The following is a 19,972-nucleotide window of genomic DNA, read 5'->3' as shown; positions in this document are numbered from 1 at the left end:
TTGCACAAGTCCAGGCAGATGACACTGGTTGCCCTTATCTTCCATATACTCACTGTGTATACACTAAGCCTAGTCCAAGATGTCAGTGGGTTTCTGTTTCAAGAAATTTTGCCCCATTGTACTCATCCAGCTGTGTGAGACAGGTGAGTGTGAAGGAGTGAGAGACATAAATAATGATGAAAGGGTCTTAAGTAGATCCTGTCCTCAGAACACGTAACTTAATTGTACCTCTGAAGAAAAGCACTGGGAGCATAAGCAGTAGCCATTTCAGTGCAGCTGAAGCTCTCTGAACTGCTGTGAGATACTTCTGCAGTCCTGGGGGCATGAAGTGCGTTGGGTTCTAGGTACAGCTCATGAAGGGCGTTTTCGCTTTGCTGTCTCCCCCCAAGCACGAGCACGTCACAAAGACGGCACCGTTTTTCCCACTGCAGTGCACGGTGGATTTTCTCATTGGCTGGAATGGCAAGCCTGCAGCGTGACCTGTGGCCGAGGAGTTCAGCAGCGCGTCCGTCAGTGCAACAGCCCTCTCCCAGCAAACGGGGGGAGGAGGTGCGAGGGGCCCGACACGGACACGCGCAGCTGCCACAACAAGCCCTGTCCAGGTATGGATTTAACGAACCGGGACTCTTAATGTGCCTTACGTCAAGTGCCCTAACAGTGAACCGTTACCACCACAGGCCTTCCTGGCAGGTTAATTCTTCTGAGAACCTGGAATTCATTTTGACTTTTGTGGGGAAGAAGAGGAAATTTCAATAAATACCACAAAAATATTTTTTCATTAAAACGGTGGGGTTTTCTGTTTCGTAGTGGATGGCAGCTGGTCTGAGTGGGGGCCATGGGAAGAGTGTTCGAAGAGCTGCGGGCACGGTAACAGGACCAGAACCAGGACCTGCAGTGACCCACCGGCTCAGCACGGCGGGAAGCCCTGTGCTGGCAGCGCTGTGGATTCAGTCATGTGCCATACTAGGCCTTGCCCAGGTAAGGGAACAGGGGTTTAAAATTAGTTGCACAAGGGGCTTCCCATACAGGTTTCTCTTTTTTTAGTCCTCCAAACCCAAGTTCTCTCAGCTTGTTTCAAATTATTAAATTTTAAAAGAATTAAGCTCCCAAATTTTTTTCGTTTAAAGTTGTTGATAATTTATTGCATGGCACTAATTCTTGGAAACAGAAATCACAGAAGTAAGTGCAAAAAATATTCTTAGTGATTGCTCTTCACCCCAACCCCCCAGTAAAAGTGTTCATTGTCTATTTTGATGTTTTCCAGTACTCATTACCCATGTTCTCACAAAATCACCCCTCTCAACCTATTCTGCAAAGCCAATTAAAATGAAAAAACCCCACAAACCACCAACTATCAAAAAGCCATGTAAAACATGATAGTTAAGAACGTAAGACACCATCTGTGTATTTTCCTCTGTTGTTTTAATTTTCAGCCACGTCTTTCTATTAACTAGATGAATGTTCAGGTCTTCCTGTCTTGGTAGTACCTCCTATGCTTGACACATCATACTTTATTCATAACCCTTCATTGCTGGCATGTTTCCTTCCACACGATTTTTATTATCCTGATCTTTCCCTTATTCCCTGGCTCTGCGGTTGCCAAGATGCCAAATGTTCATTCACCAGTCTGAGATTCCTTGGCAACACAGTCAGTTCTGGCTCCTGCTTACTAGTAGCCACCGAAGCTGTGTGCCAGCTTTTAGCGAGCGTGAGACCTTCAGCACGGGACACTCAGAGCCAGGTAACTTTGGAGAACACCGGATTGGATCAGGGGTTCAGTTCAGGTTGTAGTGAGGTGGTGTATTCAGGAAACAAGAAGGAAAGAATTCATCTCTCTGTTTGTAAAGTGCTGATCCACTTCAGCTGTTGATCAGACAGAGGTTTTCTCAAGGGTTTATTCGGGATATTTCATTTGCTGATATTGATAAATGCATAGCTCTTTTGCCTGAGGCTGTGGCGCTGTCATGTCAAGTTAAAGCAGCTGTGTAGGTTGAACAGTTGTACAGCTGTGCTGCCCTTGCAGTTGATGGCGAGTGGAGCTCTTGGCTGCCGTGGGGTCCTTGCAGCGAGACCTGCGGGAAGGGCACTCAGACACGACTGAGGCTCTGCAGTAACCCTCCTCCTTCGCACGACGGATCGTACTGTGAGGGGTCTGACGCACAGATCCAGGTTTGCAACAAGGGACACTGCCCAGGTGAGATGCGTCGGACACACAGAAAAATTACAAACTTCTTGTTTCCTCTCCAAATTCTTCTGAATTTATATGGAAAGCTTTCCAGTCTAAAAGTGTAGTCCCTGAAAACATCCCATTCAAGCCTTTTATTTTCACTGGCCCCTGTCACTATCTTTAGCAACCCTCTATAGATGAACATAAGGGGTTTCTTCTCCAGCGACGCTGAGTCCCCTCTCAAACTATCCACTGGTAGAAGAGAACTGACCTTGTGGCAGTCGAGCAGTTGGGCACTCGGTGTTGCATGTTTATCCGTCTCGATGTGCTGAGGATGCTGTTGCTTACAGCTTGTTTGTGATTAAAGAGCCTCTTCTTGGTCACCAACGCAAGCACCCAGATGGATGTACCCATAACAGGTTGTGTCACCACATCTGGGGAAATCAAAGGCCCTACTACTCAACTGCTTACACCTGACTCATGTGAGATAACCTAATAGTAACTCCTGTAAACAGCAGAGCCAGTAAGTCAGAGGTGGATTAGAAGGAGGGGGGAGAAGGTGGTGATGGATACATCCTCTGACAGCACAGCTGCAACCAGAGGACATGCAAATGGAGACTGGGTTTTGGGATGTCACTCGCTCCAGCCATCTGCCTCCGGTGGTAATTTCAGGGAGTATTTTGTATATGGGTCGACTTGCTCACAGATACCTAAAAATGTGAGAGTGACTGAGCTCAAGGACTGAGTGATCCCTGACCACGATTCTGGTCAGGCTTACGGGTTATTGGAAAGATAGGTCATGCCTTTCTCCAGCTTTCGCTCCTGGAAATCCCTATGTAGAAATCCCTGTGTATCTGAGGTGTTCTAGAAAGGAACATCCTACAGTCAGTTTTACCCTGGCGCAGCACCGATTTACTTGGCTGTTTCTGGTGTCAGCGACTGTAACGGTACCGTGCTGTGCCCTTCGTTGTGGCCATCTGCCTCTGGTGGTAATTTCAGGGAGTATTTTGTATATGGGTCGACTTGCTCACAGATACCTAAAAATGTGAGAGTGACTGAGCTCAAGGACTGAGTGATCCCTGACCACGATTCTGGTCAGGCTTACGGGTTATTGGAAAGATAGGTCATGCCTTTCTCCAGCTTTCGCTCCTGGAAATCCCTATGTAGAAATCCCTGTGTATCTGAGGTGGTAATTTCAGGGAGTATTTTGTATATGGGTCGACTTGCTCACAGATACCTAAAAATGTGAGAGTGACTGAGCTCAAGGACTGAGTGATCCCTGACCACGATTCTGGTCAGGCTTACGGGTTATTGGAAAGATAGGTCATGCCTTTCTCCAGCTTTCGCTCCTGGAAATCCCTATGTAGAAATCCCTGTGTATCTGAGGTGTTCTAGAAAGGAACATCCTACAGTCAGTTTTACCCTGGCGCAGCACCGATTTACTTGGCTGTTTCTGGTGTCAGCGACTGTAACGGTACCGTGCTGTGCCCTTCTCACCAGTGGACGGGAAGTGGGCCGCGTGGAGCAGCTGGAGTGCCTGCGCCGTGTCCTGCGGAGGAGGCAGCAGGCAGAGGACGCGCCGCTGCTCAGACCCAGCCCCGCAGTTTGGGGGTCACAAATGCGAAGGAAACGACATACAGATCGATTTTTGCAACAGCGATCCTTGTCCGAGTAAGTGCGCTGGGTTGGGCTGCCTGTGCACCACTTGGGTTTGTAGGCACGCGTGAGAGGAAGGAGCCCCCCGCAGCAGCGAGGGGGTCTGAGCGGGGGCACGGGCTGTTGGCTGCCTGGCAGGAGGGACAGCATCTCTTCACAGCCAGCGTGACTGGGGCGTTTTGAACATTGACTGTTCGGAGCAGGCGACCGTCGCAGCTGGTGCGTGAGCTCCTGCGGGACTGAGGGAGGTCACGCACCCCTGCAGCGACTGCTGTCCAGTCAGAATGTCCTGCAGCGGCTCTCCATCTCACAGTAGAGTGTAGGGACTCATTTGTTTAATAGTAGGTGCTGCACACTTCCTACCTTCTGGAGTTGGTTAACTTGCTCTGAGACACAGCTGAATGCTGGACAAGGGAACGTGCTTAGATCTTTTATTGTCTGGGCATTGATTTTTATTTGGGGAAAAGAAATTAGAAGGTTACTCTCTGATAGGAATATTCTCCCAGCATGAGAGTCCCAACAGACTCTCTGTTTTTAAGCGACTGTTTGTTATTAAGAGGAAGACAGATAAAATCTGACTGTTACGTTTACAGTCCATGGCAACTGGGGCCCGTGGAGCAGTTGGGGAAGCTGCAGTCGGACGTGCCATGGAGGCCAGATGAGGCGATACCGGACCTGTGACAATCCTCGCCCTGCCAGCGGAGGAAGGGCGTGTGCAGGGGCTGATGTGCAGATCCAGAGGTGCAGCACTGAACTGTGCCCCGGTGAGTGCTCAGAAACAAAACGCAGCTTTCCCTGGAAGGCCTCAGGGCGTACATCACATATGTGAGATTTTCTTCCTGTGAAAGGAATGTGGAACGTTCCCATAATGATGTGCAGTTTCGTACAACCTAACGATCCACTCTGGCTTTTTTTCTTTAAATGGCTGTCACCTTGCTATGATTTCCCTCTTCACATGTTAAATTTTCCCTGAATGGGGTGGAATAATTCAAAACAGGAGATCACTTATGAAGGTCTCTCCTACACCTAGTAATTCTACTTAGTTTTTACAGTAAATGCAGTTTCTGAGGCTCCCAGTGAGCTCTCATAATGTACTCCAGGAGCCGGGAAAAACGCTTTGCTCAAATGCTTTAAACAGAACGACAGTCAGAGCAGTTAATTGATTATTGACCATCCATCACTAAGGGGCAGTCAGTGAACTTTCACACTCAGGATCAGTATCAGCAGCAGAGCAGATAAACTGCGGTGCTAGAGACTTACTAAACACCTACAGATTTCTAAACACCCTTCTGTAACTCATCCCTGAAAGGGATTATTACTAAATTACTATTAATTCTGGTATAATAATAGAAGATTATTCTTACATCCCTCCTGTATGCATGCCCCTTTACACACCCTCCTGTGGGAGATGCAGGAGCCCAACTTTCTGTGTACCTGTGTCACTTCGACCCCCTGTTGACCTGCGTGCTGGTGACAAAGCCCTCGACGAGGCCCCATCCGCACGCTGGAGATGGGTCCTGCTTGTTGCCCCTAAACTATCAGGCCTCTAGCTGGTACCAGCTGCTCGTGGCCTGCAAGGAGGAGGATTCGCCATCAGGTCTCGATGGAGGTTACAGTGTGACGCCCAGTGTGACTGTTGCTGGTTTATCCTCCTTTTGCTCGGGTTCTTCTTCCCGTCACGTGTTTTCATGCTGCTTTTGTAATTTTCAGTCGCCTGGTTGCTGTTATTTTGGCTGATGTTTGTCGAAAGCAAACTCTCTGTTGTTACTTTCCTCTTACCACTGCCAGTTTTGGGCGAGTGTCGTATCAGGTCAGGCATTTTCTGCACACACGGCGTACGGTCACGTTTCCGTTGTGTCACCTGTTGTTATCGAGGCCCTGATACCAACGGGAGGCCGTGCTGACTCCTGCACACACATACTTCAGGCCAGCTCTAACTGACCTCTTGTGAGTGTTTGGATAGATGGAACATGACTTCTTTATGTGCAGGATTTATAGTTGGTTTGTTCTCCATCCATTTATCTCACGCATTCTCAGGTATTCCCTTTGTAGGAGTGAAAGCACTCAAAGCTCTAGCCAGCTAGGTTCTCTCTCTAGTGGTAGCTACCAAAAACCATGAGAGGAGCGGCTGAAAACTGACAGTTCTTCTTTACAAACTGGTTTGTGATGGGTCTGCACGTGACAACACTGCTCAATTTTGAACTGAGCTTCGGTGCAGCCCCATACTTCCAGGGGACATTCGCAGGCCGGCAGGAGGTATCTCTGCAGAACCTCCTGGGGAGTGCAGCTGGCAGGAGTTGGGCAGCAGCTGCCCGTATCCCCCTTCTCGCCGTGGAGTGATGCAGAGGCGGCCACCCGCAGCCACCTGAGCTCCGCACCCACACAGCAGACCTCGGGGAGGAGGGACACGTGGTTTCCCTGGCCGGCCATGAGGTGGTCCCTCTTCAACATGGCATAGGGAAGAATCTGACCCAGCTCTCGCTCAATCTCCAACCAATATACTGCAAACATTTTCATTCTTTCTTCAGTGGATGGAAACTGGGGGCAGTGGCAAACATGGAGCCAGTGCTCTGCCTCTTGTGGAGGAGGAGAGCAGACCCGAATACGCCTGTGCAGCAGTCCAGCCCCGTTAAATCGTGGACGTCCTTGTCCTGGAGACTCCTCCCAGATCTCCAGGTGCAATACCCAAGCATGTCCTGGTGAGTTGATTTGCAGCCTGCGTGCAGTGGCGATATGGTGGAAGCCTACAACGCTCCTTATTTGATGGATACTCCCTCAAGACTTGGCCAGTTGACCAAGTAATTTAATACTTTTTGGCTCAAATCTCCTCTGCAACTTCAGCTGGATACATTTTTTTGTTAGCCTGTTCCGTCGCACTGGAATAAGCTGTTGAACAGGTGTTGCTTTTCAGGCAGGGGTGAGCGCATAGGGTAGTTTCCATGTTCTTGTGCGTGTGTCTCAGACCACCTGTGTACAACATCCTGTTACGTGCAGGCTGTGAGCTTTATTCTTGCAAATACCATAGTAAGGTATGCAGAAATATCCTTACTGCTTAAAATGCTGGGCAATATTTCTGAATTTTCTCTCCCCGAAAATACCGGATGACAGAGTTTTCACGTGGGCCTTGTTTATTTCCCTTCTTCCCTTTCTTCCCCTGCACAGGTGGACCTTCACGTGCCAAAGGCAGCATTATTGGAAACATTAATGATCTGGAATTTGGAATTGCTTTCTTGAATGCCACAGTAACAGACAGCCCTGACTCTGAAACCAGAGTAATCCAAGCAAAGATTACAAATGTCCCTCGGAGCCTCGGTAGGCTTTTCATTACTTGTTAGACCCTTTTTCCTTGAGCCAGGCAGAATCCTCCACAGTGTCAGTTTTTACCGTTTCATTAGCTGGTACTGAAGAACTGATCTAAAATTTTCATAGAGGAAAAGGGAATCTTCAATCTTTACTTCTAGCACATCAATATTTGTAAAATGATTCCTCTCCATAGGCCAATATTTTTTTTTTTTTTTTTTTTTGTTTAAATCCTAAGGGTTACATCAGTTTTAGGTCTTCATATTCAGCTCCTACTGATGTGGGTCGCATGATGTTGGGGAAAAAAGCTCTCTAACGCTACGTCGCGTGTCTTTCAGGTCCAGCGCTGAGAAAGCTTGTTTCTGTACTCAGCCCAGTTTACTGGACAGCTGCAAAAGAAATTGGAGAAGCCATGAATGGGTTTACGCTCACTGATGCGGTCTTCAAGAGAGAAACTCAAGTGGAGTTTGCAACTGGTTAGTTACCTGTGAAATACCACGTCTTTGTTTGAAACAAGCTTGGCAAACACCGCGTTTCTTAAAAAATAGCACATAAGTGTTGCCGAGTTTTGAGTCTTGTGCTTACACCAGTATTTGCTCAGTGTCTGTGGCTTTCTGAGGCTTAAATACAGCTTTTAGAGCTGTAATTTGAAACATGTAATGTATTTGTTATGGGCATGGTATGCCTTTATGAAAGGAGGAGTATGAAGTGGTCAAGGGGTCCCAATTCCGATACAGTGTGGCTCCCATGAGTCTCTGGTTAGGATGTGTATGAATTGATGTGCCCCTAAAATCCATAGGTGAGATCCTGCGAATGACCCATGTTGCCCGGGGCTTGGATTCCGAGGGAGCCTTGCTGCTGGATGTTGTTGTGAGCGGACACATGCTGCAGCTCCAGTCGGTGGCAGATGTTCACGTGAAGGTAAAGCTCTCGATACCACCCCCTTCTCTCACCCCTACTCCTTCCTCTCTCCTCCGTAGTAGCGCAGAAAGTTCTGAAAACTGCTGTACTCCACGTAACTTCGTTTGTGCCTGGTTTGTTGACAGATGTTATTGGTGCCTGTGGGAAGAAAAAGTTGGCATCAGGAAGGCAGTGTTGGTCACTCAAGGTTTTTAGATGTTAGAAGTGCTGAGAAGTGTTGCAAGCTCGCCATCACAGGCAGGCGTGTCAGGTTGCTTTCAGCAGAGCTGTAGAGGTGCCTCTTAACCCTGTCGGACCTTTTGGCTTCCCTGAGGATGACACCAGCTCCGTTACACCACGGCACCTTGCAAAAATTTCTGAACATTACTGATGATTTGTTTGCAGCTACAGTTACAGGTAGTCTGACAGAGAAACATTCCTGTGGCTGATAAAGTTGGAAGGACAGGGGATTAACAGGTTCTGCTTCAGTTCACATCACAGGGTGTTCTGTGGGTTCTTACCATGCACGCTGTCGTGGTGTGCTCCTCTCCCTGCCACAGCACCAAAACTTTGTCTTGGGGTGATGAATCTGTTCTGGCAAACAGCCCTGCCGGGCGATTCATCTGGAATATTGTACAGAGTTTGCTTTTTCAGAGAATGACACTTCTCTCTGCCCTTTTTCAGGAATGATTAGAGAGGGCAGTTGGCGTGATCGTATGGCAAAAAGTTATAATCTCACTACCAAATTGCTCTGCCTGTTGTTTCCAGGAGATGTTCCCTTCTGCTTCCAGTAAGATAGCTCTGTCACTGGCCTTGTACTCCTGATAGAAAGCTGGAGTTCCAAAGAACTGTTGTTACATCTTTCCGGTTTAGCGTAAAACATGAAAAACATTTTGCTTAATATAGTATGTGGTATTAAAGTTTTGGGTTAAAACCAGGTGCTTGATAATTGGTTTTGCTCAAAGAGAAAGAACATTCTGTATAGCAGCCACAGTAAAGAGATTTAACCCTTTCCTGAACCCAGCACATTGGTAATTAGTTAGTGGTAGGCAACCAGTGAAAAGAACTTAATGCACTAATCCCAGCGTACAGTAAATACACATGAAGCTGTTGATATCTGATACACTGCAGTATGTAGCATGTCTAGTATTTATACCTTTTTTCACTGGCAGAATTTTTCTCTACTGATTGTTGATTTAGCACATGCTGTCAGCATCTGAAGACAAAGAAATATTTAGGCTTCAAACGATTGTTATTGAACAATAAGATAATTTTCAGGGTTTTTTTTGGAAATGCTCTGCTGTGGCCACCATCATCAGGATCCTCAACACCACAGCCTGTTTCTTTTTTAAACAAATATACCAGGGGCTGTTAAGATTCAACAGTTGAAACAAGAGTAAAATGGCATGTGTTGTGTGAAATACAGTTTGTTCCGCTGTAAGGAAAAACACCCTTTCCCAGAATACGTCGCATACCGCTTTAAAATAGGAAGACCGTAGCGGTGTTGGCTGTGCATGGTGGCTGATGCCCGAACCTTGCTGTTTCAGGATTACACAGAAGACTATATTCAAACCGGCCCTGGGCAACTGTACGCTCATTCCACTCGTCTCTTCGCTATAGATGGAGTTAGTGTTCCCTATACGTGGAACCACACCATCACCTATGATTACACTAAAGGAAAAATGCCTTTCTTGGTGGAGACACTCCATGCTTCCTCTATTACAACAGAGTACAACCCACTGGAAGAAACTGTGGCCTTTAAAATCCACGCTTCCATTGCAAAAGGTATTGTTTTAATCCATCACAAAAATGAAATAATGGAAAACCAATATCGTCTCTTCCCGAAATGTATGACCTACATTCTCAAAAACTGGTTATGGCCTTGAAAGAGAAAACGCTGTGAAACTTTGGGTAACTTAGATCCTGCAACCCACATGACTAGTTAATAGAGATGCTCCAATGTGTAAAACTGTTGTAGTTTGCACTTACTCTTCACCTGTAGTTCTCATGGATGACGTACGTCTGCAGGTGCTGAGGCTGCTAAAAGCACCACCAGTAGCTTCAGGTAGTCAGCCTCATGTTCTCAGTTTCCTCACGTGTCTTTCATTCTCTAAAACAAAATTGCTGTCAGGTTTGGTGGGGGGTCAAGTGTTGGTGGGGTTTTTGGGTTTGTTGGCTTTTTCGTAGCTAGTAAGAGAAAGGATTGTATGTTTTCTTCGCACAGCAAAACCCACATAAATGTAGGGAAGGGAGTAATGAGGCTACGGGGGTGGAAGAACGTGCAAAAATCAGCACTAAAATAGGTAAAATGGCCTAAGTCATTCCTCAGATTGAACTTCTGTGGAATTATTTGGCATATACAGAAAATGTGATGCTGAGCTGCAGCTTGAAAATTTTACTGGTTGTGTAAACAGGTTTTCCTTTGAGACAGCATTATTGCTTAGCAGAAGGTCCTGCTATCTTTTTAAAATACTATTTGGGCTTGGTTTTACACAGTATAGCTTAACATCATCTTTAAGTGAATGAGCAGCGGGAGTGCCTATCGCAGTTTCTTTTCACTAACAAATTCTAAATGAAGTAAAATAATGATTTTCCTACTTTCCAGACTCTGAACTAGTGTGCAATTTGAAAACCAAATAAGGTCTTTTTTATTCCCATTTTGAAAAGATGTCTGATAACAGGAGGTCTCCAGGTCAAGTTATGCCTATGCATAAATCTGACCAAGCCTTTACTAAACTTCCATTTATTTCCTCCAACAATTACTATACTGTGTTTTAAAAAAAAATTGTATTTATTGAGTCCATTTTCAAGCAGCAAAATGTGGTCTTTGAACAGTCTCTACCAGTTTTCCATGACAGTTCATTGTATGCATTTGTGGCATTCTACAGTGACTTCCCACCATCCATGACACGGTGATTTCTTTAATTTGGGTTTATTTCCCTCCTTTTACATGAATTGAAACTGAATGGTCTCTGTCCTTTTAATAATGAAAACTTCATGGAGGAACTTTGCAGGATGTATCGGGCTGGGATGCAACTTGCAGTCTCTCCGAGGGAAACCCCGCGTCTGTTTGGTGTTTTTCAAAACAGCAAGACCCAAGTACTGCTGACTTGTAGTGCTCAAGTAGGAAAAAATACTATAGTCTGGATATTAAATCTTTTATAAGTAGCTGGGGTGCAATTCTTTAATGTTAAAGGGTTTTTAAAAAGTAAGGAAATGGTCATATTTTCATCCACGAGTAACATGCGCTTCCTTTACCGTACAGGAGATCGTAGCAATCAATGCCCTACGGGGTTTGGTTTGGACTCAAGTGGGCCTTACTGTTCAGGTAATGATGTGACAAGTGTCGTGTGTAAACACTGAACCACAGCATGGTTTGGGTTGGAAGGGACCTTAAAGACCATCTAGTTCCAACCCCCCTGCCATGGGCAGGGACACCTTCCACTAGACCAGGTTGCTCAAAGCCTCATCCAGCCTGGCCTTGAACACTTCCAGGGATGGGGCATCCACAGCTTCTCTGGGCAACCTGTCCCAGTGCCTCCCCACCCTCTCCATTAATAACTTCTTTCTGATATCTGATCTAAATCTGCCTTTATTTCTGTTTAAAGCCATTACCCCCATCCTGGCCCTTTGGCCCTGGTAAAAAAATCTCTCAATCTTTCTTACAAGCCCTCTTCATATACTGAAAGGCTGCAATAAGGTCTCCTTGGAGCCTTCTCTTCTCAGGGCTGACACCCCCAACTCTCTCAGCCTTTCTCCACCACAGAGGTGTTCTGCCCCTCTGACCATTTCTGTGGCCTCCTCTGGACCTGCTCTAGAAGGCCCATGTCTCTCTTGTGCCAGAGGCCCCAGAGCTGGATTCAGCATCCAGAATCTCCACCCTTAGTTTCATGCAGGACATTCTTTAGAAGTGTAAGTCACCAATGATAAAAGAGTGTGGATCCAAAGGCAGATGAAGGCTTTACTTCTGTACTCACCTAGAGCGTGAGTAGTGCCCGCACAGCTTTTCATTAGTACCTCAGAGGCCATCAGGGGGTGCTGAGCCACCGGATCTGCTGAGCCTGCAAAGCAGGTCACTTGCTTGATCTGTGTGAAGGGAAGGAGAAGTATCAGCAACCTAGACAACAGCCCACTGAACCGAGACTGTTCCTGCTTGAGGGATGGAGGTGAAGCAGAGGTTATGAGCCTTTTTGGTGTCTCCTCCAGATGACCGAGTCACGTTTAGGTTGAGGGATCAATCAGTTTATATACTTCTGCGGATTTATTTCATTGCCTCTTGAAAGTTTATAAATTAAACAAGATATACTACACCAGCAAAAAAGTTTAAAAGCAGGAAAGCTAAAAATAAGGTTGTTAAAGAATTTTCCACTTGCTGCATTGTCTGTAAAACAATGAGTTGTAAAGCCTTAATATGGAAAATGTAATAATCTTTGAAAGTGCATCTAGGAAGTCTGACACTGAAACCTATCTGTTCTTTCGTAAAGAGATTCTCTGGAAAAGATGGTATCGAATATTCCTTACCACAGTAGTGACCCAGTTCTGCCCGGCTGATGCAAGCAGGATTCCAGTGAGCCGTGTTAGTGTCGGCGTGGTAGTCATAAAAACAGGAGTAGAGGAAGCACTGCCGAACCGTTTCTGTGAAGCTGTTCCATTGCTACATCTAGTTTGGCGCTGGGGGCTCCACCAGACATAGACCTCTTATGAAGGGCTGGTTTGGTGTAGTTTCTTATAAAGTCTGACCGGCTTTTCAAACGTTTCCTTCTTCTAGATGATGACGAGTGTGCTGCGCGAAATCCTTGTTCCCATACCTGTCATAACTCCATGGGGTCTTACTACTGCTCCTGTCCAAAAGGCCTCACTATCTCTGTGGATGGTAGAACGTGCCAGGGTAAGATCCGCGTTGGTGTGAACAGGATGGATGCAAAAAGTCCCACAGCACCTTAATCCTGGGGAAACGTTCTGTTTGGGCTGGGCCGTTTCGTCATGATAAGAATACAGTTTATTGGTGGTACTCCACTTACATCTGAATGTAACTTGCAGTCAAGTATTGAACGGTTGAGACAGTACTTCAGCTGTGTTTCATTTGGACAGACGTTTACAGCTTGTTTTCAATTGCAGATGTCGATGAGTGTGCGTTAGGTGGACACACTTGCGATGCTGGCCAGGACTGTGAAAACCTCATTGGCTCCTACCGCTGCGTGGTCAGGTGTGGGAACGGCTTTAGGAGAACAGCTGACGGATTTAGCTGCCAAGGTATGGAGAGTTCTTTGGGTTTAGCTTGCATAAGCTGAAAGTGCTGTCTTTCACACAACGGAAAGTAACAATGCAATTCCAACTAAGGTGTCTGCAAATTTTCATTATTAAGGTTGTGGGTTTTTTGGGGTTGTTTTTTGTTTTGTTTTGATTTTTATTACTTGGTTTGTTTTGGATTTTTTTAAACATTATGCTGTTTCCATCTTTAGAAATCAATCAAATTTAAAATCCTACCAGGGAATAACCTAACATTCTTGCTTTTGTGTCCCATGTGCGTTGTCCTTTACAAAGAAGTGAGAGAAGTAAGCACTTCTGAACATACTTCAATAGCACAGTACCTAGAGCTGAAAGCAGAGTCCAGAGCATTGACTCAACCTAAACACTTCTCAGGTAAACGACGAGGGGGCAGATCACAGCTATGATCTCAAGGATTTCTGTTGTTCAACAGATGTTAATGAGTGTCAAGAGTCCAACTACTGTCATCAGCGTTGCTTCAATACTATAGGAAGTTTCCACTGTGGTTGTGATCCAGGATACCAGCTAAAGGGCAGAAAATGCATGGGTATGGATGAATTTCTGAATGCTCATTCCCTCTTTCTGACGGACATAGTTCAGTGTTTACTTGTTATCAGAAGCCTTTATGAACTGAAATCCTGCTGTGGGTGATACACGTCGCATGTTTCTGAATTGGTTTGTAAAGCTGTATTAAAATCCAGAGGAAGTGGGATTTGGGCTGACTGATAAATGGGCATGAAATGCATTCTAGTGCAGGTGCACAGTGTAAGTACGGGTGGAATAGTCTGCTCCTTAGGAACTGAGCACAAGGAAGGGAGTTAATTTCCATTCTTGTTTTTTCTTTTCTTTTTTTCCCCCCTAAACAAGATGTAAATGAGTGCAGGCAGAATGTGTGCAGGCCTGATCAACTGTGCAAAAACACCCGCGGTGGCTACAAGTGCATCGATCTGTGTCCCAGTGGAATGACCAAGGCAGAGAATGGAACCTGTGTTGGTAAGAAGACGTGTTCCTGTAGTGTATGAAGGCGGTGAGCACAGAAGGTGGTGAGCACAGCAAGAGCGATGCATGCAGAAACCACAGTCTTGGAGACAGTCCGTCCCTGGTTACTAGGATTTGCACATAGTCAGGCAGCTGCTTTCCTTCACTTTTGCGAACACGCATATCTAACTTCTTTGTAATTGGTGCTAAAAGAACAGATTTACCCTTGCCACTTCCGGTATTCCATTGCTTTTAAAAACAGCAAGGTTTTCCTCAGCAACTCTTCTGCACTGTCCCCTTGAATTCTAGTTGTTCATTGACTGACGTGTTTTGCCCCACGTGTGAATGCTTTCCGAAGAGTTTGCCGCCAGAGCTCTGAACTGAGATCACAGGTCCTTGCTGCGTATCAGAAATGCTTTTAAACAGAACTCCTGTCCCATAGATGACCAGATCTAATTTTACTGTCTTACGGCATATGGCAGGAAGATGGATTATGTGTCTGCAGAGAGTAGCTGATCAAATTGGAAACACACAGTGAAAAGTTTGGAAAACTAATGGGAAAAGGGCGTGTAAATGCAATACAATTGAAAAATATATCTTACGTATCTGCTGAAAATCTGCTTTCGCTTGCGAAACAGGGACTGTTACAGGGTAGTGCCTGGTCATGGCGTCGGGTAAGAACCGTGCGCATCAGACGGCAGGTCCGTCGAGAGGGTCTGATTCACTTGTGGGTTAACTGCGTTCCTTACACATTAAGAAGCTTAAAGCTGCGAGCAGTTTCAAGGAGAATCTGACTACTTGCTCTTGCCTTGTTGCTTGCAGACATTGATGAATGCCGGGATGGAACCCACCAGTGCCGCTATAACCAGGTCTGTGAGAACACACGGGGAAGTTACCGTTGTGTGTGTCCCAGAGGATATCGGTCCCAGGGAGTTGGAAGACCTTGCGTGGGTAAGCTGTCCAGTCACGTCAGGATCTCATACGTTCTGCTTTTGGCTGGGCTTTCTGCTGTAACATGCACTGAACAATGCTATCCCATTTGAAGGCTACACTGTGTAGACAAAAAGTTCAAAATCACCCATTTAAAAAAATAGAATAAAATAGAATGGTTTGGGTTGGAAGGGACCTTAAAGATCATCTAGTTCCAACCCCCCTGCCATGAGCAGGGACACCTTCCACTAGACCAGGTTGCTCCAAGCCTCATCCAGCCTGGCCTTGGACACTTCCAGGGATGGGGCATCCACAAATGTGCCATTCAAAACTAATAGGCAAAACTAAATGATCCCAGACTGAGATTGTGATAGCTCCATACATTGAAAACAAAGCGTATGAGGGTCTCAGGGTACTGGTGGATGGATGTGGCAAGTTGCCACTCCGTAAGAGGCTCCCTTTATGCAGGTGAGGCGAGACGTGTCAGTTGGTTAGACAGCGGAAGGTGCCTGGCTCTACCCTGGACGACATTGATTCACACCCGAAGGCAGGGAGCAGTGTGGGTTCCCCTGAAGGAGAACACCCAAAGGAAGTGTGTTGCAAGAGGTGTGATACACCCAGAATTCGCCATCCTGTTCTGGTTTGGGTGGATCTCAGCAGGGAGGGAGGATTCCTGTCAGTCACAGGAATGCTAACCGTGTAGCTACTCCCCTGTGCTATCTACACAGAACCTCTTGGCATTAGAGGGTGCAGAGCTGGCTCCCACACACAGCACGTAGCGTCTGAAGGATGCTCCCATAGCTCTTACGTGAACAGCCCGGTAGCGTCTGAAGGATGCTCCCATAGCAGCTCTGACGTGAACAGCCCGAGAGTCTAACGTGTGGTGACAGCGCAAGAGTGGAAAGCACTTCCCCTGGCATTTGACAGACCAGGATGGCACTAGGGTCATTTAGATGTATCGTTTCTATATTTACATTTAAAATATCATAGCTGGCCCACCCTGATAACGATGATTTATGAAAGTTGGTATGTGACACTAAGTGAGGCCGGTTTCAATTGCTCTCATGTGTCATATCAGAGGAGCATTCCTCCATGATGACTTTGTCAAAATTAGCTTTCCTAAGTGATAAATAGCTGCTTTGAAGAACTGGATTTTTCTTTTCTTTTTAAACAACCTGGGACTTTGGATTACCGAAAGCCAGGCATTTAATTTTTTTTTAAAGGAGAGATTAAATTGCAGTGAGAAACTGGCTGTAGACCGAGGCGTTACTTCCACCAGCTGCCTCTACTGAAATGAAATCAATCCCAGAGTCCTTAACGTATATTAAAACCATTTAAATTTCTGACAGAAATAAGGTAGATAAAGTCTAGGACTGTGGATTTTCACGAAACATGAGCAGCTGCCCTAAAGCTGTCTGCTGACCAAGGAGCACTGAAAGCTCCTGCTTACAGTATGACCTTTATGCACCTCTGAATTTTTATCTGCTTTAAAATGTATTTAAAATATAGATGCATCAAAGGTAGTATTTCACGCACGTTAATAAAATCCAGATATTTGTTAACGTTTCCAGCGAACACAGGGAAAAGTTGAAAAAGTAAGCAGGACCCCAGACTGAAACAGAAGAGCAGAACTTTGCTCTTGCTTGTGCTACTTTTACCCTGGCTGAGTCCTTTGTCCCACAGTTCCCTGAGTGTTGGATGGGGGTGAGAGCTCGTTTGTCGCCACAGCGCGCACAGACATAGGCGTGCCCCTTGAACTGCATTCTGATATTCCTGTGACCTGCGGTGGATCTCAGCATGCCATCTCGCAGAGGGAAGGGCGTTACCAAAAGCCATTATAAAGCATTTTTGCATGTAAACACGAGCAAGGCTATCTAGAATTTAAAATCAAATATTCTTCAAATTAAAGAAAGCCTGAGAACGTAGCTATTTTTGTCTCAAAGTCGTTTCACATTGTTCCTGTAAACACCTCAGTTTGCAGTGCATAATCAAAGGGACACGTCCAGCGGCGGCAGGCTTGCCAGCGAGTCTGCGACCGCCGTGCGCAGGATGGCTGCGGTATAAATGCAAGTCACTTCCCGCGTTCAGTTTTGCTTGTGTTGCACAGGCTGCTCCTCCAAAAGAAACTGCTCAAACTTTCATGTGTTTCCTTTCATTATTTCTGTGACAGTCTCCTCTTGCTTATCCACAACTCGTTCCAGGGACACCAGTTGTTGTGTCTATTCTGTGCAGGTAACGAATGTTAAACTCAGCAATTAGAAAATGGTTGAGCACTAAGGAAATCACAAGTTTCGGTATTCTTTTACATGAAAAATATATTGCTCGTATACATCTGATGCACATAGTGAAGGAAGATAAAATTCATACCAGTTGTTGCCACGTTAAAAATTAAGTTCTTTTGTTTATAGAACCCAGCAATATTACCATAATGGTATTTCAACTAATATATTAGTTTCAGTTATGTCTTTGTGAAATAACAGTTGGAAAATACTGCAATGATCTGCAGTAATTACCCCTCGATTTGCAACTCTCAAAACATTTAATTAATAATACCCCAAAAAATTCCTTAAAACTTTAAAATATATAAGGTATTAACCACTTAATCAAAATGCAATCCAATATTCTACTACATTTCTGCATGGTAGTACGTTGTCAATAGCACTGTCATGCATCTGTGGCTTGGTGGGTTGCAAACTGTGCTGAAAATGCTGCGCTCACAGGGAACCAAAAAAAAAGGGTAATAAAGCTAGCTTAGTGGCATTTTTACGATGATGACTTAGAGAACACACACTTCCCGCTGACATGAAATAATTAAACCTTTATTGAGTTACCATTAAGATCATATTTAAATTCTGATTAAAAAAGGTTTATAATGTCTGTCAATTATATATACGTTGTTATGTATCTTAATATCAGGTTGTTTATTAATGGTCATTGCAGAGTTGCATATTCCTGTTTGCAATTAGCAATTTTTTGCCTTTTTCTAGTAAAAAGTGAATGTAAGCAAAGGAATGCCATCTATGTCAAATTTTCAACTGGGCCTGAAGCAACTCTGTGAGCATTTCAGAAAATCTCTTTCTGGTAATGTCAGAGAGAGTGGGGAAAGGCCTGGTCCTGCAGTACCCAAGGTACTTGTGTACTTTGAGTGGTGGGACCGTCATCATATTGTAGCCTTAAACTCTTTACCAGACCCTCTGCTCACCACTCTGGTTTGATTTAAAGGATGGATATTTACTGCTAGGGTTGGTCAAATTACTTTGAATTACAATTTAAAGGGAAACTGAACTTTAAAAGAGCATTCCTTAGGAAAAAAAACCGAATTCTATTTTTTAATTATACAAAGGTAAATTAATGTTTACTGTTCAGTCTCCAACCTTTCGTAGCCGCAGTGACCAGTAACAACGTCCAAGCAAGGCCATACCTGCCCTCCTTCCCCCGCAGCCCTCGAGACCGGATTTTTCCCGTGATGTAGAGCACAGTAACCGTATCGCAGCTTTTCGAGCTTCCCTCCATGCCAGCTGGAATGAATTCCTAATGCCGTTCTCAAGAATGTTCCCTTGTATCCTCCTTTAAAGAAGGGTCTGACAGCTTCTCCCACTCATCTGTGGAGCACTTAAAAAAAAAAAAAAAATAATTGCTAAGTAGTGAGCAGTTTAGACCGAAATGATGTGGGTCCGAAGGGCCACTTACTTCTCAGAGTGCATCCTTCCTGGTAACCAGCGGCACCCACGGTCATGGCTTTCAGCCTGTCACGCAGCCCTGCTCCTGTGAAAGCAGGGGCCAGGCTTGGATCCCTGGTTAAGACCCCCACCTTCCCTTCAGTAACGTCAAGGCACGAGTTCTTTCTGTCCAAGTAGCCTGACAGGATGAATAAAGGTGTGTTACTGTACAGCGTAGAACAGCCTGCCCACTTACTGTGTTCTCCGTATTTTACTGCCTTCGAGACCTCACTTTTATGTCTTCAGTGTTTTCCACAGGCTGAGGTAAGTATATATCTACGTTTATACACATATAGTTATGTGTTGTTTGTTTGTTTTTTTCTCCTTTCCACATGGATGGTTGCTCTGGATCATGTCACATGAGCAGACATTAATGAATGTGAACAAGTGCCTAAGCCCTGTGCAGTTCAGTGCACCAACACCCCCGGCAGCTTCAAGTGTGTCTGTCCACCTGGACAACATTTATTAGGTGACGGGAAATCTTGCGCTGGATTGGAGAGATTGCCAAATTATGGTGCCTATTACAATAGCTATAACTATGCTCAATTCTCCCCTCTGAGAGACAACTATCAACCTCAACAGTATTACAGGCACTACTCAAATCTCTACAGCTCCTTCTCAGAGTATAGGAACAGCAGAATACCTTTCTCCAGGACTAGAAGGAACGTTAGAGAAACTTGTCCTGAAGGCTATGAGGCAAGAAATGACAGATGTGTAGGTAAATGTCAGTCATATCTATGCAATTGTCTTGTTTTGGTCCTTATTCGTAGGCTACTGTTTCATATTTACCAGGGGTTGATGGTTTGTGTTCCTGTGTTTGTTTTCATGTCACCCTGATAAACGTTGAGTTCTGCATGCCCTTATCTCCTGAGCAGATTGTAGCAAAAATGTTTTCCAACCTCCTCCTTGTTTAAATTGTGCTTGTAATGGTGTGTTTGCCAATGATTTCCTTCTGTTATTCCCTTCTCTGCCGATTACAGTAGCTCACCTTTGTGAATGTTCTCACACTTCAGAAAACATCAGCAGACCCAGTCTAGCCCTGGGGATGGTGCCT

The 19,972-nt window shown here is 45.3% G+C and overlaps 1 protein-coding gene across 1 annotated transcript in view; it reads left to right on the top strand.

The window, feature by feature from the left end:
- Positions 1-79: 79 nt before the first annotated feature.
- The window catches only part of LOC104516001 (hemicentin-1-like), a 24,710-nt gene continuing 4,817 nt past the window's right edge, over positions 80-19,972 (top strand). Inside the window, exons 1-17 of the mRNA XM_010160186.1 lie at positions 80-143; positions 390-602; positions 808-978; positions 2,024-2,194; positions 3,668-3,838; positions 4,417-4,587; positions 6,352-6,522; positions 6,986-7,135; positions 7,462-7,599; positions 7,923-8,044; positions 9,571-9,808; positions 11,289-11,351; positions 12,792-12,911; positions 13,142-13,276; positions 13,725-13,838; positions 14,159-14,284; positions 15,092-15,220. Coding sequence (XP_010158488.1) covers positions 80-143; positions 390-602; positions 808-978; positions 2,024-2,194; positions 3,668-3,838; positions 4,417-4,587; positions 6,352-6,522; positions 6,986-7,135; positions 7,462-7,599; positions 7,923-8,044; positions 9,571-9,808; positions 11,289-11,351; positions 12,792-12,911; positions 13,142-13,276; positions 13,725-13,838; positions 14,159-14,284; positions 15,092-15,220 — 2,467 coding nt within the window. The remainder of the gene's footprint in view (positions 144-389; positions 603-807; positions 979-2,023; positions 2,195-3,667; positions 3,839-4,416; positions 4,588-6,351; positions 6,523-6,985; positions 7,136-7,461; positions 7,600-7,922; positions 8,045-9,570; positions 9,809-11,288; positions 11,352-12,791; positions 12,912-13,141; positions 13,277-13,724; positions 13,839-14,158; positions 14,285-15,091; positions 15,221-19,972) is intronic.

Source organism: Eurypyga helias, unplaced genomic scaffold (genome assembly GCF_000690775.1).
Source record: "Eurypyga helias isolate BGI_N326 unplaced genomic scaffold, ASM69077v1 scaffold8091, whole genome shotgun sequence".
NCBI classification, from domain to species: Eukaryota; Metazoa; Chordata; class Aves; order Eurypygiformes; family Eurypygidae; genus Eurypyga; species Eurypyga helias.
Note: the sequence above shows the minus strand (reverse complement) of the source record. Positions and strands in the feature narration are given on the sequence as shown.